This window comes from Oryctolagus cuniculus, chromosome 1 (assembly GCF_051225735.1).
Source record: "Oryctolagus cuniculus isolate XC-2025 breed Fujian yellow rabbit chromosome 1, ASM5122573v1, whole genome shotgun sequence".
NCBI classification, from domain to species: domain Eukaryota; kingdom Metazoa; phylum Chordata; class Mammalia; order Lagomorpha; family Leporidae; genus Oryctolagus; species Oryctolagus cuniculus.
The window spans coordinates 234,186,042-234,203,938 of record NC_142867.1 but is presented as its reverse complement, the minus strand read 5'-3'; the positions used below and the strand labels follow the sequence as shown (position 1 = coordinate 234,203,938).

Here is a 17,897-nt window from a genome sequence, read left to right as displayed (position 1 = left end):
CTGGGGCCTGCTGCCGTCTCCAGCATGCCTCTTCACCAGCTCCTGTGGGCGCGTTTTAATGACGGCCCTTACTGGAGCCTCCCAACACTTTCCACACCAGTGCTGGGAGAGACTGGAGAAAGGAGGCGCGATGCTCTGCCTCTCCTCTCAGAACTTCCAACAGCAGCCGCACGCCAGCGCGCTCCTGCTGTGAGGTGTACCACTGGCACGGAATGACGACCACGGCTGCCCCTGCCACACCCTTCCTCTGGGCCAGGCCCTGCATGAAGTACTGGACCTGTGTTAGCACTCCTCACAACCAGCCCTGGAGCCAGGTGCCATTCCCACACCCAAGGGTGGCCTCAGAGGCTCAGAATGAAAAGGACTCCCAGGTACACCCAGCTGGAGATCACACAAACGTCAATGTGACTGTGATTCCTAAGCTAGCTTAAATACAGACAGGGACCTACTCCAGTCACTACGACTTTATAACCATGTGGCTGGATCAGTCACTCTCTCTCTACGTTCTGTCTGAAATAACTGCAGGGGACAATTTTACAGAAGTGGCTCTGGCCATTCCCACCACAAGCTGGAATGTGAAGGACACTGGCTGGTGGGCTGCACTCGGGGTCCCACCCGCTGTCTGATTCCCTGCACTGGCAGGGAGAGCACGAGACACACAGGGTGAGTGGTGCAAGGCACCTGAGTTTTGCCTTTGTTCCCCACTGGCAAGCCCACAGCAGGTTTCTGCTGCCTGCCCTGGCAAGGTCGTCCCTCCCTCCCAGGACGAATTCGCCTCCCTGGCTGAACAGTCAGAGAGGTGCACCCGGGTCATGTGCCCTGCACACAGCTGTTCTGACTCTCTAAGGACAACTCTGCGCCAGACCCCCGGCCTCCTAAGGCCTCCTGAGAGCGGTGCTGGAGGGGTGAGCCTGCCGGGAGGTGGTACACGAGACCCCAGACAACGGGGACCACGTGTTCTCCCTGCAGCAGCCTCCTCGGTCTGGGAAGCTGCTGTGCCCACAGGGACACCCACCGCTGGGAGGGGACGACCTAAGCGCTAGCCCTGTCCCCAGAGGCTCTCACAGGAACCGGCTCCGAGTCATTGCATAAGCTCCCCTTAGGGACAGGCCTTTCCTAATAAGGCACCGAGGGACACTGACCCCTGGGGACAGGGCTGCTCACAGAAACGAAGCTGCGTGGGCTCCAGAGGCCAGGGAAACTGAAGTGAGGAAGCAAGAGGCACACAAGGCCACACAGAGAGAAGGAGCCCCACGCGGACTTCCTGGGTCTCCAGCCGGGGCTGCCGCCCAGCACCGCCCCGGCCTCGCTCTGCGCCTCCCCTGTGCTTACCTCTTTGGGTCTTGCTGGTCCTGCTTGTTTGCCCATCCCGTCCCGTCCTTGGGTACTATAACGATGTTGGGGTCGTTTCCTTTATTCTCCGACTTCAAGCTTGGCAGGTTTGCAGGTGGTGGCATGCGCCGGGCCGTGGCAACTTTCCCGAGACTCTGTAAGCCATGTCTAGGAATAACTGCAGGGAAAGGGCGGGACAGACAGCACACAGGAAAGCTGCAGCCCCGAGCGGCCCCGCAGTCAGCTGCGCTTTCAGACTGGGGCGAGGGCGGAGCTCAGCAAACAAGCGGGGCAGACGCAGGGGCACACCAGCGGCCTGCAGCCACCTCAGGAGCTCCTCCTGAGGATCCCAGAGACAGAGGTGGCTCAGCACGGAGCTGGGCCCAGAAACCTCACCCCACACGGCAACCATCTCTGGGCAAGTCCTCAGTACGGCAGGACTGTGCCTACACCCAGGCCGGGCCTGAGCAGGGCACCTTGGCCATCCGTGGGCTGCAGACTGGATCAACATGAACCTTCCCCACCAAGTTTTAGAATATCAGAACCAGGAAACCGGAAACAGTTAATGCTAATGCAAATGAAGTTCCCTTCCAGCCACCAGACCAACCCACTGCAGCAGGATCAGACCACCAACAGGAGGCAGAGGGTGCCTCTACTTCCCAAGCCACCAGTGGACCCCACGCCCAGAGACAGGGCTGCACTTTGGGCGCGTGGGAGGCTTTGGTTCGGGAGTTTCTCATCAAGGGAAAGCGAGGAGTGGCTTCAGCCTGCGTCTTACCTGAGGATCTGACCGCGTCTACTGATTTCCCTTTATACTTATCAAACAGGCTGAGAGTCGAATACTTGCTTTTCCCATCCTTGCCCTTGGTTATTTGCCCCAAACGATCGGACATTGCGATGAAATGTCATCTAGTAAGGAAATTTTTCTCGGCACCGCTCCCAATCTGCCTTTGAAATAGGGAGAAAAAAAAAAGTGTCAGTCACCGGAACCTGCGATCCAGCAGACGGATCCAGCAGACTTCAGGGATCACGGCTGGCCTGGAGATCTGAAGACAGCTCTGGACTCACCCTTAGGAAGCGCCCTCACCGCCCACAGGCAGTTGACTTACAGGTAAGAAGTGCCTGCAGACACCCCAAAAGCGCTCCATCGGCCGGGCCACCCCCGAGCTCACACTTGTTACTGGTTCTTGCTCTGTCTGAACCGGCAGCATCCATGGCACACCAAGAGCCTGCAGCGGAGGCTCTCCCACACTCAGCCCTCTCTCCAACCCAAGGGCAGCTCTTCAAGGTGAGACAGCAATGCTCGCCCCTGTAGAACATCTGTGTGCCATCAGAAACAGAACAGCCAGGACAGGGAGAGAGACACGGCACACTGAGGCCCAGGCTGCTCATCTCAAAGGAGAACAAAGACAAATCAAAGGCCGGCAACCCAAGTAAGCAAACCACTCGGCACAGCTGGGTGCAGGCGCTCCTCACACAGCGGAAACGGCAGCCAAAGAGAAGCATCTGCATGGGCCTCTCTTCCCCCATCTGCCAACAGCCATCAGCTACAGGCCAGCCATCCAAGAGTGCAGAAAGCGGCCGTGGGCCGCAAAGCCTTTCTCCTGAGGGTCCCCTGCTGGCACCACCGCCAGGTCTCTGTGCCCCACAGAGAGTCCTGGCAAACATGCGGATAGAGATGCAGGCAGGGTCACGTCATATATGAGTCCTATACTCTGTGGTGGCTGCAAGCACCCGGTTCCTAAGGGTGCAACCCACAGCAAGCCTGCCACCATGGTATTAATCAGAAAAGTTTGCACAAAGCCCTCCATCTTGCCAAGGAACACGCTGGACGCCATGCTGGGGCTCTAGGAGTCCTGAATCCTTAGTGGGCTGTGAAGATGCCTTGTCAAATTCTTTCAGGTCACCCTCATGGATGCATTCCACAAAGCTATCAGAAGAAATCCTGACACCCAGTGAACCCCCAAACCAGTCCACGAGAAGAACAAGTTCACCACACTGCAAGTTCTGGTCGTGCGGCCTGGTGAAGGTGTGTCACCTTCCAGCTGCACCACTGCCGCTAAGACAAGCAAAGTTTGCAGAATCCATAGCCAACAACCTAGACACTTGTGCCGGCTAAAGCCAGTCTGCGATCGTGGAGGTGTCCGGCCAGATTACGAGTTCCCCGCAGTGAGGCCTGAAGACTGCCTGATGGAGCTACTCTGTCTTCATCTTACTGGGGAAGTTAACACATCAGTGCTTAAGACAAGCTACGTGGTACAGCAGGTGTGAGAGAGGAAAAAGATCTGCCTAGGCAACAAAAGCAGCCCCCCAAGTCACCCCCAGTGAAACAGAGCCAGCACCCAGGGCTGACAAGAGGGTGCCCACCTGTGCACCTGCCCGTACGGACACCCGAGAATCCCCCTCTCCCCACCACGTGCTGACCTGCAGGCATCACGTGTCCAGCAGCACTGTCCTCATCACTCACTCGCTTGCTCTCAATGTAAACACTGCATGCCCCCCGGGGCCAGGGAGTACTGAGAGTTTCACTGCCTTTCACCCTACACCCAACTTCAACTAGAGGTTCCAAACGTGATTAAGAAACAAAAACAAACCAAAAAACCAAGCAAGTGACTACTACTCCCCATCACCAGAATTTATGTAAGGAAAAGATTAGGCATGTTAATTACATATTCTTAGCGACTGTAAAAACATCCAACTAATCAAAGGCACTTGGTGGTAGGTGCCACAGTAAGTTCCCACTTCACCACTCTGCACTTAAGTCACCCAGGCCAGGAGAGGCAGCCAGTGTGCTAAGAGGATGGCAGACCCAAAGGCGGCTCCTGAAATGAAACGCTGTATTACAATCCAAGACACCTGGGAGTGTCACCTCCTTATGCCAAGAAGGATTCTGTGGAGGTCACCAAGTGAAGGGTCTTGGGGGGAGATATTACCCAAGCACGAGGGTCCTTGCAAGAGAGGCAGGAGGGTCAGGACCTTGGGACCACAGACGTAGAGGCTGGAGAACGACTGAAGACAGAGGAAGGGTGAGCCAAAGAATGCACGCAGCTTCCAGAAGGAACGCAGTCTTGCTAACAATTTCATTTTAGCTCCATTAAGACTCATTTCCAGGGGCCGGCATGGTGGCATAGCCAGTAAAGCCACTGCCTGCAGTGCCGGCATCCCATATGGGCACAGGTTCAAGTCCTGGCTGCTCCACTTACAATCCTGCTCTCTGCTGTGGCCTGGGAAAGCAGTAGAAGATGGACCAAGTTCTTGGGCCCCTGCTCCCAGGTGGGAGACCCAGAAGACGCTCCCAGCTACTGGCTTCAGACTGGCACAGCTCCAGCCATTGCGGCCATCTGGGGCGTTAGCCCTGCGGATAGAAATCCTCCCTCCCTCCTTCCCCCTCTCTCTCTCTCTCTGGAACTCTTTCAATAAAATAAATAAATCTTAAAAAAAAAAAAAAAGGACTCATTTTCAGATTTCTGAGCCCTAGAGCTCTAAGAATAAATTCAAGTTGCTTTAAGCTACTAAATGTGTGATAATTTGCTACCTGAGCAACAGGAAACTCATACACTCCTTTACTAAGATATTCTACTGGACACTACCATGTGCTACACAAAACTGGACCAGGACACGCAGGACAAGCTGGACATGACCCTATCCCACATGGGCCCCGCCGTGGCCACAGAGCTAATTAAGAAGCATATTCCAGAATCTCTCACTTCTGCATCATGCTGAAAATGCTAAACAGCAGCCACACCCCTGAGCATGGCGTTCCCCTGAGGGTAAAGACACACATTTCTGAGCAGAACCAGTGTGTCCCTGCCCTGTCCTAAGGCCTCTACACAGCTGCACACAGAGACACCTCCATTCACTCAAATTCATAACTAAACACCAATCGAATAAAAGGCAACCATCAACCATTTAAGAAATCAGGCATGTTAAGATTCAATGTGGGGGGCTGGTGCTGTGGCATAACAGGTAAAGCTGCCGCCTACAGTGCCAGCATCCATATGGGCACTGGTTCATATCCCGGCTGCTCCTCTTCCAATCCAGCTCTCTGCTGTGGCCTGGGAAAACAGCAGAAGATGGCCCAAGTGCTTGGGCCCCTGCACCCACATGGGAGACCCAGGAGAAGCTCCTAGCTGGCTTCGGATCAGCCCAGCTCTGGCTGTTTCAGCCATTTGGGGAGTGAACCAGCAGATGGAAGACCTCTCTGTTTGTAACTCTGCCTCTCAAGAAAATAAATACATCTTAAAAAAAAAAAAAAGATTCACCATGGGGGTTGGTGTTGTGGCATAGCAGATAAAGCCACCACCTGTGGTGCCAGCATCCCAAATGGGTGCTGGTTTAAGTCTCAGCTGCTCCACTTCCAATCCAGCTCCCTGCTAACGCACTTGGGAAAAGCAGTGAAAAGACAGCCCAAGTGCTAGGGCCCTGCCACCCACATGGGAGACCACAGGAAGCTCCTGGCTCCCAGCTTCGGCCAGGCCTGGTGCTGGCCACTGCAGCCATTTGGGGAGTGAACCAACAGGCAGAAGATCTCTCTCTCCCCCCAACTCTTTCAAATAGATAAATAAATCCTTAAAAAAAAAATTCAAGGCGGAAAGGCTGGCACTGCGGCGCGCTGGGCTAAGCCACGGCTTTCCGTGCTGGCATCCCCTATCAGGGTGCTGGTTCAAGTCCAGCTGCTCTGCTTCCAGTCCAGCCTCCTCTAAGGCACTTGGAAAGGCAGCAGATAACGGCCCAAGTGTTTGGAGGTTCCTGCCCCCCACATGGGAGGTTCAGATGGAACTCCTGGGTTCTGGCTTCAGCCTGGCCCACACGTGGCTGTTACGGCCATTTGGAGAGTGAGCCAACAGATGGGAGATATTTCTTTCTCTACTACTCTGCCTTTCACATATCAATGTAGAATTTAAAAAATTATGAAATTTGACCAGAAAACACTTTTTTTCCATAAATATTGCTAGAAAGTCTTAAAGTCTGTTAGCTCACTGACACAAAAACAGGTCCTTCTTCGATTCTGCCCTGACCGTGCCTGTGGACAGAGGCTAGAGCGGACACAAACAGGTGGTCTCCGTGTGTCCCCCTGATGCAGCCCATCTTCTCTGAGTCACCCATTCCCACCCCAGCACCCCAGGGAAAACAGAAAAGACAGTGCACAGACAGGAGTCACTCCCACTCCTGGGGATTTACACTTGGGCCAAGCGACATTAGTCAGTCTACAACTATTACTGGAACTGTGCATTCCCAGTAAACGCAACCATTCCACAAACACTACAGGGCACCTGCCACATTCTGGCGAGCAGAGCCTAGGCGGTGCTGGAACAAGGAGCGCCCCGGACTAGACCTGCACGAGGCCTGCACCCACACCGCTTCTCAAGCGGCTCCCTTCCAACGGAGCTTCACACCTGCTGAGCACAGCACTGACCTCAGTTTCCCCATTGACTGACTGAGAGTCTGGACAAGAACTCACCAGCATCGGCCATTTCTAAACATCAAGCATGTAAATAACCCACCGCATCTGGGATTTGATTCTGATACACACCTGGGGTGCTAACAGGCGATCACCTGCGTCCCTATGCTATGGAAACGACCCCTGGGGCAGGGCCTACCACCTGCTCACTTCACTCTCCACAGACAAAGGCTGCGGACGGTTCTTTCAGGCTGACGTTCCCTTAGAGCAGGGGCAGCAAATCAGTCGGCCTGGCAGGGGAAACGCAGGTGTCCCGCACGGCCCTCAAAGCCTGCTGGACCGACTCTATGAGCTTCCACAAAAGACGTTTACGGACACCCACATACAGCACGGCTCCGAGATAAAACACATCATCATCTGGATGTCTCTCCACTGAAGTGCTGCCACACTGGGGCCTGGCTCGACCACACCCAGCTGGCTCCCTGCTTGCCAGCTGGTTTTCATAAGCGTCAGACCAGGAGGCCTTTAACCAACTTCCAAACATCTACTGAGTTTCTATTTATCAGCACACACTCCAAACTCAAGCAGCCGTGATCCCATGGTAGGAAGAATACCATGCGTTTTTGTCAGGAAGTCGGCTGAGGCTTCTGTGGGTTGGAGGTCACAGGATCTCTCCAGATTCGTGAGACGAGAACTGGCTGGAACCGGCCCCAAGTCCTTGCAGGTAAGTGGGGACCAAGTCCTGCTTAGGGCCACCTGCTGTCTCCTCTCCATTTGGTGAACACAGAATTATTTTCATTCCCAAACAAAATCTGATCTGGAATGTCCGTTTTTACTCCCCAGAAAGCAGGCACGAGCTGGGCCCTCCTGCCCGCCTCCTGCCCCACCACGGCGACCCTCCCTCTGCTGCAGCGGCCGCCTGAGGGCCACCTGGGCCCAGAGGCACTCTGAGGAATCCTGCCTGAAAATAAACATTGCCCAAAGGCAGTGGAGAAAAGGGCCAAAAATGCACGTGAAGGCAGCTCTGAGGAATGAGTAAGTGAATTCACGGACTGACAGCAAATCCAGACCTGCATGCTTGGGCAACCGAAGGTCCAGGCTTGGCTGGAACAGCAGCTACACAAGATCTGCCAACAAAGCACCCACCATCCGAGCCCCGCCAACGGCTAACCAGGTCCCTCTCTGCGCACCAGAGGGAAAGTCTCCCTGCACTCGTAGTTTATGAAAAGCCATTTCCGGATAACAGGATTAATTTCACCCACACGTGGGCAGCAGCCAGCGTCAGGTGCCCGAGCAGGCGATCTGCGGCAGCCTGGAACACACTGGGAACCCTAACAGCTGCACGCCCAGGCTGATGGCCTCGGCACTGCTGAGGCTGGGCATCCTGCTAAGCACTCACAGCCCTGACGCCGCACAACCACCCCTTCTGGGAGAGACTACTGTGTCAGCCTGCTTGGCAGAGAACGTTCAAGTTCAACCAGCACAGGAAAGTAACTCGTCCAAGGTCACAAGGCTGCCAGGTGCTGGAGCCAGGCCTGCAGATTAAATGCCCGGGGAACCTGGGACGCCACTGCCGACAGGAAAGACGGGGCGATCCGTTCTGCTGTCAGTCAACCCAGGCTCAACAGCTGCGTTCTGGCCTGCACAGACGGTGGTACTGGACAAAAACTCCAAGACAAGCACATTATGCCACGCCTCCAGCAACCAGAGTTCCAGCCAAAGCAAATCCACTTTCATGCTTTTTTTTACAGTCTCCCTGAGTCTAGTAACAGTGGATCAAAATCGCCTTCTGCTTCCTTTAGTCCTCACCCTGGGACAGCTGGGGCACTCAACAGGTGCTCTTCCTGCAGTCACTGATGAGGAGGACCCACTGTGCGCCCCGCACGCTCTCACAGCACAGGGCCTGGGCAAGACGTATGACGAATTCAGCGTGAGTGCTGTGGTCGTGGACACAAGCAGACGTCCAGGGGTGGGCAGGAAGGGTGGACAGCGGCCTGCACAAAAGGATTAAGACCCCACTACTACACAGAGCACCCCCAAAGCCATGATCACAAAAAATGGAAACTGATAGCGGGCTGGACCAACACTTACGGGCCAGGCACGGATGCCCAATTCATCAGCACGAAACCCAGGGACATGACTGACAAGGCCTATCCTTCCCCAACACGTCCACGTCGGGCCAAAAGAACCTCACACGGGAAGGCTGCACCATCACTTCCATTACTCAAATGTTTACAGTGCGTGTGCCAGACACCCCTGAACTGTGCTGCCTCTGAACTCCAGGAGCAAGGAGTCTGCTTGTTCTGTAAAAGGCCGCACAGTAAATACACATGGCTTCCCTGGCCAGCAGTGTGCTGCAACTGCCCCACACCATCAGTGCAGCATGAGGGAACCGCAGATGGTGTACAGGGGCACGGCTTGCTTCCTGTAACTTGATCGACAAAAGCAGGAGGCAGGCCAGAACTGGGTCGCTGGCCCAGAGGCTAAGAGTAAGCAAATGAACACAGAGCAGCAAGACAGATCCAACAGAGTGCCACCCACGTGGGGCGGGGCCGTCTAGCTGGGCTCACTCAACCGCGCGGCCCTCCACATCTCTAGCTCTCACGGGCTCCCAGCCCAGAGGTCAGAAAGGCAGGGGCAGCTCTCAGGAGGCCGGAGCACCCACACCCTGCCCTCGGATCGGAGGCTGGCCCATCGGGAAGCTGCAGTCTGGCCGGTCGCGGCACAGTCCACTCATTCACCTGCAGGACACAGCAGACTGCCAAGGAAACACTGCTTGAGAATACTCTCCCAAGGAGCAGCCGAGGGGTAGCGAAGTGGGGCTTCTGCCACGTGACCACCCAGCGTCCACTAGAGGGGGCAGCGGCTACCACCAGAACGGGGTGGTCCCGGCCCTGAGGAGACAGCCCCGTTAGGAAGCCACAGAAACCACAAACAAGGACTTGGGGCCGGTTCCGGCCAGTTCTCGTCTCACCTCGCTCTCCTGCTCTTGACCTGCATGCCCCTCTGCCTCACTGACTCCGCTCCGGCCTGCCAGGCCCATGGCTTGTTCAGCAATCACACACCCTGGACTGAGTCCACAGCCCCAGCGTCCAGACGACACCTGGAGGACAAACACAGCGGCCCTACACCGGCACCAACCCCCACCCGCCCGTCTCCTCTCTGAAACCGGGTGTGTATTTCACCTCCGGCCCGCAGCACTGTGACAGAACTGCTCATTCGCACTTCTCGGGCATGCGTGTAAGCAGAAAACGAGACAAACACCTTCTCTGATCCAGCGCTCAGCCTCGGCAGGCTGTCTCCAAGGCTCCTCTCCCTGCCCTGCCACAGTGCTCGTCTCTCTGGACTCCTCTTCATCAGCAAAGCCTCCAGTCCACTGACAGGGCCGCTGGGGTGCTGGGCAGACCCGGCACTGTGCCCCAGGAGCTTGCCCCACGTGCGTGTCGCCCTCAAATTCACAGCTGCTCCAGGCCTATGGGTGGACCCTTTACTAACTCTCAGGAGACAGACACACACACTCTGGTTCTCGGCAAACCTGGAGACTACATTTTAAACAACACTCAGCTGCCCCAGTTCCAGGCTTTCCTAAGCCAGGGCTCTAGGTGCATCCACCCAGATCCAACGCCATCACACACTGCGTGCAGAGGCTCACTGGTTACCTGTAACACTCTTCAGGACAAAAGGATGTGACTATGCCTGACAGGGGAAAGCCACAAAGCCCCAGACCAGCTCCCAGGTACATCTCTAGACCTCCCCTCACCAGAACAAGCCCCACGCACTCCGGTGCTGCCACGCTGCAGCACTGATTATCTGCCTCCTGCTATTCCATTTTCATTTCCTATTCAAAGGAGTCTGGCAAGAAAGGTCATAAAACATTGCGTATGAATTCTAAACAGATTTGCTGTTTGTTTAAGAAAATTATGAAAATAACTTTAAAGACAGCTTAGAGACGGCAGCTGCTGGAGCGCAGGCATGCAGAGGAAGCCATCCCAGGCACCCGCAGCTGTCCCTGGCCAGCTCAGGGGCGACTCTGTTTACAACACCCCAAAGCCCTTCCCAACAGAATGACGTCACCTGCAGCAGGCCGGAATCCGGGCAGAGAGGGAGGAAGAAGGAGGCCAGCCTGGCCCCAGAGAAAGCATGGCTCCCTGCCTTCCCAACATGACATTCGCTCAGTTTCCTACCAACGCGGTTCCCCGTGCAGCAGGTGGCACAGTACCCTCGCGGGGCCCACGCCTCACACAGGCAGTGGCTCCCTCTGCACACACAACGCCCAGAGCTAAAGGAGCCCAGGAGGCCTGAGGCTACCCCACCCTACTGTGTCCTCACCTAGAAGCTAACCAAAGCTACATCAACACCTAACACAGTTCCAGGAAGCCAGCCGACAGGGAAGGCGAAGCCACCCAGCCACTGCTGCCTTGCCGGCCCCTCCTCAAGGTCTGGGGGAAAGGACGGAGGACTTCACCGCACAGCTGGAAGGAGGCGGGGACAAGCGACCAGGAGCCCCACCGGCCATTTCTTCTGGGCCTCCCCACTGCAGCAGCTGCAGATGTCCTGACGCACAAAGCCAGGCCACGTCCCCTCATGTGCGCAACAGCGCTCGGGCCTGAGTGTGACTAAACAGGCTGTGTCACCACGCACGCACACAAACTCTGGTCCTTCCAGTGCACAGAAACACAGTGAGAATGGAGGGGTTCTTGGTTCCCCAAGGCAAGAAGGACCACAGGCACGTGGGGCTCACCCTCCGGAACCCCCTCAAACGAAGTAAACAATAAAGAGAACCCAGAAGACAGGGACGACCCTGGCAGACACGGCTGTAACACGTTCAGCAGGCTGAAACGCAAGTGCGGGTGCAGTGGGGAGAACACCCATCCTCCTCGGATGAAAGAGGAACAAAGGGGGAGACGGGACTGCCGCGAGGCCACGCATGCGACGCCAGAACCCCATGTCCCGTTCCCCTCCCCCACGGGACACAGCAGACCAGACAGGCCAGGCTGAGATCAGAGGGAAGGGGTGAGGAGAGAAGCCAGAGGGAGTGGAGAACTACAGAAGCCTTGGGCCTCTCTGCTGACACCACACAGCAGGGTGGCCTCCAAGCTGACAGGGTTCCTTTCCAAGGCATCTGCTCTGAAAAAACCTACACTTGGGGCGCCTATACGGAAGAGCTCCTACCTACTTGCCCACCCAATCTCCAATCACACAGGCATCTGAGATGGCAACTAAAAGGCAGAGACCAAATAAATAGGCAACCTACAGGAAACAGACAATGCCAGAAACCAAAGACAAAAAGATACGTAATATAAAACTAACATCCTCAGGGCTGGCACTGTGGCCTAGTAGGCTAAGCCTCCACTACAGCGCTGGCATCCCAAAAGAGTGCCAGTTCAAGTCCTGGCTGCTCCTCTTCTGATCCAGCTCTCTGCTGTGGCCTGGGAAAGCAGTGGAAGATGACCCAAGTCCTTGGGCCTCTGCACCTGCATGGGAGGCCCGGAAGAAGTCCCTGGCCCCTGGCTTCAGATCAAGCCAGCTCCAGCCGCTGCAGCCATTTGGGGAGCAAACCAGCGGACAAAAGACCTTTCTCTCTCTCTCTCTGTAACTCTGCCTCAAATAAATAAATAAGATCTCTTCAAAAATTTTTTAGAAAAACTAACATCCTCAGAAAATTAAGATAAGATACTACACCCATAAAACTAAAACAGGATTTTTTTTTCCTCAAGGGACAATAAAAAAGCAAGAAAAAACTCTAGGAATTAAATAGTGATAGTCCAAATCCCTTAATTTCAGGCTAATCACAAGAAAAACATCAAACAAATCCCAAGTAAGGGGCATTCCTCAAATACCTAACCAGCAATGCTCATAACTGTCAAGATCATCAAAAACACCGGCAGTCCACCGACCGCCAGTCTCCCGGCAAAGTCCGGACCTTGGTTAATAACAAGGCACCAATGTGGTTCATCAGTTGTGCTGTCATTTATAGGAGGAAAGATGTGGGCGTGAGCACACACTCCAACTCCAGCTTTTCCGTAAATTGCCCTAAAGTTACAAAACCCAACAGAAGAGGTAGAAGGCAAAGTTAAGCAACCTCTGAAAAAGTAACCCCCTAATTAAAGGATTCATCTAGGAGTCCAGATCTGCTTAGTTCTAGAAGCAAGGGTGGGGCGGAGGGGGCGCCGGTGAGGAACTATCAAATGAAACATCTCCAGGGCTGAAGTACCCCAGAGTGCAAAAGCCCACCAAGTAAAAGAACACAAGGCACAACACAAAATTTCAGAACATCAGGGATAAAGCTAAGAACTGTAAGCTTCTAAGCTACTCTCTCCCACCCCCCCTAAAAAACACAGGTCCCAGGGACAAGCGATCAGAACTGCAGGGGGTTCTTAGGAGCAACATGGGTGACTTCTCATCGCTGCCCTCCCTGGAAAATGCTTTTCGATCTAGAATGCAATCGACACTCCGCTGACCAAGTCAAGGGTGGGCACAGCGTAAGACTCAAACATTCACCTTCTCAGAAGGTGCCCAGGGCTGTGCTAACAGCACAGGACGGCAAACGTCTCAGGGGCCAGTCCCGTCTGTCCACCCAGCAGTTCTTTCTCCCTCGTCCCTGGGCAGCCTGAGAGCCTGAGCGAAGCTGGCACAGACCCACACCCAGCTACAGGAAGACGGGCCAGGTCCAAGAGAAGCCCACCCCCCTTAGAGTGACTGGTTCAGAATGGATATGTAACCCATCTGGACAAACATCAATGGCCCAACCAACCCCAAGCGTGCCCACTTCTGGACTTCAACTTACTCGTCTTGGATGCCCTCACTGATGAAGCCGTCTCAGAGTCTGGCCCAAATCATCCAGCTGAGCACACAGGATCAGAAGTAAGGGCTCCGCACAGAGGCAGGTCTCAGCATGAGCAGCACAGGAAGCTGGGACAGCGGCTGTGCCGTGGGCGCAAGAGCAAGGGGGACAGAGGGCTCCAGGACAGACAGGGCCGTTAACCAGCATGCCACAGGAGGGTCAGCTGCTCCTTCTTGAGCGTTATAAAGAGCGAAGACATGAGCTTTAATGGACTTCTACTTACCCATCTTCTCTGTCGGCTAGTACTTTCCCTACCCTATTCAAAGAATCCTGCTTCCTCTAAAATAATATTCCCCTAAGTTTTCTTCTAGAAGCTTTATATTCTACCTTCCCTTTGGTGTTTAGAATCCAGCTTTCTCCAGCACCTTCTGTGGGAAGGCCAGCTCTCCCCTTTGTCGCGCGGCACCTCTGTCATAAACTATGTGCAGTGTAACTCGGCCCACCCGCCTCCACCGCACCCACTGCACGGCCCTAACTGTGGCGCTTACCCAGCCTCGATGTGTGGTTAGATCCCTCCTTCAGCTTTGTTCATCCTTCAAGAACGCCTTGACTATTCTCAGCCCTTTGCACGTTCATATCAATTTCAGAACTGGCTGGTCGATTTGTAAACGAAACAAAGAGAGAGCCTGCTGGGATGTTGACTGGACTGACATGGAATCTGGACATCAGTCTGGAGAGCAGTGGATCTTCACAATGCCAAGAGCCGGCGAGAGAGCAGCGCAAAGACCGCTCACACGTGGCAAGGGGCGTGTCGAGCGGCACAGGCACTGGAACACACGGCCCTACCCCGGGACCTGCCGACTGCTTCCTGGGCATTTACTCGTACCCAACACACACACACACACACACACTGCATCCAGGACACGTATGGTGAGACTAACGGTAGCACTATTTGTGGGAACTACATGGAAACCAGCTAGAGTAGATCACTACTAGGATGCATGAACAGATTCACACAACTAACCTTCGCGACAATGAGAGAAAGTTATGCAGCCGCACGGATGAAGCTCAGAAATACAACGAAGAAGAGATTTATGAGGGTCGGGGAGGGGTCCAACCCACCCTGAGACTGTAACTGACCAGACCTACAGAGAGACAGTGCAGTTTTTAAATGAGAAAACCATCAGAAATACAAAACATGAGAAAAAACAGATCTCTGCACCTCGGCAGAGCCACCGGGTGAGTCGACCCACAGAGATGGAACCAAGAGATGCAAGCAGACGTGCTCACAAGTGACTCCAGACACAGTTCAAGTCCTCAAGAGCGAACACCTCCACAGCAAAAGGAGAAACAAAAATGACCAACCACTGGAAATCTTACAATTCACTTTTAAAAACTTTGAATCAGAGAGGAATTCAAAAACACAGCTGCAGAATACTAAAGAAAATATGACAAAAAACTTTGAAAACAGAGATAAATTTGTGCTTAAAGGAAACCTGATAACTTAAAGTTTTAAATTCCTCGTAGAAAAAAAAAGCAAATTAAGCATTTTTAAGAAGTCATAAAAAAGATAAATCAAATGTGAAGGAAAACAGAGACAGTGGGGGACGGCACTGTGGCGCAGCGGGTTAACGCCCTCGCCTGAAGTGCTAGCATCCCATATGGGCACCAGTTCTAGTCCCAGCTGCTCCACTTCTGATCCAGCTCTCTGCTGTGGCCTGGGAAAGCAGTAGAGGATGGCCCAAGTGCTTGGGCCCCTGCACCCATGTGGGAGACCCAGAAGAAGCTCCTGGCTCCAGATCAGCACAGCTCTGGCCGCTGTGGCCATCTGGAAAGTGAACCATCAGATGGAAGACTCTCTCTCTCTGTCTCTACCTCTCTGTAACTCTGTCTTTCAAATAAATGAAAGAAAAAGAAAGGAAGGAAGGACCGCCCCGCCCCCAGCCCCGAGCTGCCGGTGCGCGTGGCGCGGTCCGCGGGGTCCGCGCAGTCCCGGCGGCCCACGACGTGGGGAGGATGGCGCTCGCGGAGCTGCGCTTGGTGCTGCTGCTCTTGGCCGGGGCCCTGGCAGCCTCTGCGGACTCTCAGTTCGGGCAGCCTTCAGAGTATAGAACACCGAACTGCGCTCAGTATAAGTTACCAGGCTGCCCCAGGGACTTCAACCCCGTGTGTGGAAGCGACATGTCCACTTACCCCAACGAATGCACCCTGTGCATGAAAATCAGGGAGGACGGCCATGATATCAAAATCATCCGAAGTGAACCGTGCTGAGGGCCGTGTCCAGAAGAGAAGGGGGAGGCACCACCTTCCCTGCCCACCAGATGGACTTCAATCCCCCACCTCCCCCTTTGAGATTGTTAACCCACGTGTTCTGAGAGGAGACGTGGGCGAGAGCCATGTGTAGTGATGGAGAACTAAAAAAAGATCCTTTGCCCCTGTAGTTGAACTTATTACCTAGCTGACCCATGCGTTGCTTTCTTTCCTTGTAATAAAATCACCATCGAATTCAGGGGAAAAAAAAAAAAAAAGAAAGAAAGAAAGAAAGAAAGAAAGGAAGGAAGGCAGGCAGGCAGGCAGGCAGGCAGGCAGGCAATGAAGAAAAAGCCAAAAGCAGTTTAAACTAATGCTTGAATAAATCCGAATTTAAAAACTGGAGTCCTCTGAAACAAGAAATAAAACATAACTAAACCACTGAAAGAAAGGTGTTAGTTCTCCCATTTTATGTGCAAGAAATCATGGCTCGGGGCTGGAAGAGTGGTGCAGTGGGTCACTGGCATCCTGTATGTGCACCGGCTCAAATGGCCGCTGCTCCACTTCAGATCCAGCTCCCTGCGAATGTGCCTGAGAAAGCAGCAGCAGATGGCCCAAGTGCTTGGGCCCCTGTGCCCACGTGGGAGACCCAGATGGAGCTCCTGGCCTCAGCCCAGTCCAGCCCCGGCCACTGTAGACATTTGGAGAGTGAACCAGTGAATTAATAGATGAAGATCCCTCTCTGTGTCTCTAACTCTGTCTTATAAAAATTAACAACAACAACAAAAAAAAGGCAAAGAAAGGAAAATAAATCATGGCTCAGCAAGGTTAAATGACTGGGGGCAGGCCGGCACCGCAACTCACTAGGCTAATCCTCCGCCTTGCGGCACCGGCACACCAGGTTCTAGTCCCGGTCGGGGCGCCGGATTCTGTCCCGGTTGCCCCTCTTCCAGGCCAGCTCTCTGCTGTGGCCCGGGAGTGCAGTGGAGGATGGCCCAAGTGCTTGGGCCCCGCACCCCATGGGAGACCAGGAGAAGCACCTGGCTACTGGCTTCGGATTAGCACGGTGCGCCGGCTGCAGAGCACCGGCCGCGGTGGCCATTGGAGGGTGAACCAACGGCAAAGGAAGACCTTTCTCTCTGTCTCTGTCTCTCTCTCTCACTGTCCATTCTGCCTGTCAAAAAAGAAAAAAAAAAATGACTGGGGGCCGGCACTATGGCACAGCAGGTTAACGCCCTGGCCGGCATCCCATATGGGCACTGGTTCTAGTCCCGGCTGCTCCTCTTCTGATCCAGCTCTCTGCTGTAGCCTGGGAAAGCAGTAGAAGATGGCCAAAGTCCTTGGGCCCCTGCACCCATGTGGGAGACCCCGAAGAAGCTCCTGGCTTCAGATCAGCGCAGCTCTGGCCGTTGTGGCCACCTGGGGAGTGAATCAGCAGATGGAAGGCCTCTCTCTCTCTGTCTTTACCTCTCTCTGTAACTCTTTCAGATAAACAAAATAAATATCTTAAAAAAAAAAAAAAAAAAAGGGGCCGGCGCCGCGGCTCACTAGGCTAATCCTCCGCCTTACGGCGCCGGCACACCGGGTTCTAGTCCCGGTTGGGCCACCGGATTCTGTCCCGGTTGCCTCTCTTCCAGGCCAGCTCTCTGCTGTGGCCAGGCAGTGCAGTGGAGGATGGCCCAGGTGCTTGGGCCCTGCACCCCACGGGAGACCAGGAAAAGCACCTGGCTCCTGGCTCCTGCCATCGGATCAGCGCGGTGCGCTGGCCGCAGCGCGCTGGCCACGGCGGCCATTGGAGCGTAAACCAACGGCAAAGGAAGACCTTTCTCTCTGTCTCTCTCTCTCTCACTGTCCACTCTGCCTGTCTAAAAATAAAAAAAAAATTTAAAAATTAAAAAAAAAAAGGTTAAGTGACTGGATGACTGGAGTCAGAGAGCTGAAAACCCTGAACTTGAACCCAATTCAAGCAGGCATCAGGTCCAGTTGGGAAGTGTGGGACATTCAAGGGGCACTATGAACACAAGGTCTGCTCCTGGGACTACGAGGTCTGCTCTGTGGGTCCCAGGCAATGCCCACAAATGCCCAGGCTCTGCCAGTGCCCCCAGGGCCTGTGGTGAACGTGAAGGTCTG

General features: G+C 54.4%; 2 protein-coding genes across 19 annotated transcripts in view; one reads left to right on the top strand and one right to left on the bottom strand.

Moving 5' to 3' along the window:
* PRRC2B (proline rich coiled-coil 2B) overlaps positions 1–17,897 on the bottom strand; it is an 85,244-nt gene that overhangs the window by 55,172 nt on the left and 12,175 nt on the right. For 16 of the 18 annotated variants that reach the window (XM_051835389.3, XM_051835384.3, XM_051835386.3 and 13 more), the window contains exons 2-3: positions 2,111–2,280; positions 1,333–1,510 (exon numbers count right to left, since the gene is read on the bottom strand). In XM_051835389.3, the coding sequence (XP_051691349.3) occupies positions 1,333–1,510; positions 2,111–2,225 (293 nt within the window). In that variant the 5' untranslated portion in view covers positions 2,226–2,280. Of the gene's footprint in view, positions 1–1,332; positions 1,511–2,110; positions 2,281–17,897 lie in introns of those variants that run through there. The other 2 variants (XM_051835385.3, XM_051835391.3) reach the window with 2 other exon arrangements.
* LOC100356501 (serine protease inhibitor Kazal-type 2) lies at positions 15,446–16,069 on the top strand. The gene has a single exon (XM_008249060.5). It carries the CDS (start codon positions 15,534–15,536, stop codon positions 15,786–15,788), a length of 255 nt encoding a protein of 84 aa, XP_008247282.1. The 5' UTR covers positions 15,446–15,533; the 3' UTR covers positions 15,789–16,069.

Bases quoted from the DNA above. Each gene is read 5' to 3' on its own strand.
- LOC100356501 (XM_008249060.5), top strand. From the start codon at position 15,534: ATGGCGCTCGCGGAGCTGCGCTTGGTGCTGCTGCTCTTGGCCGGGGCC.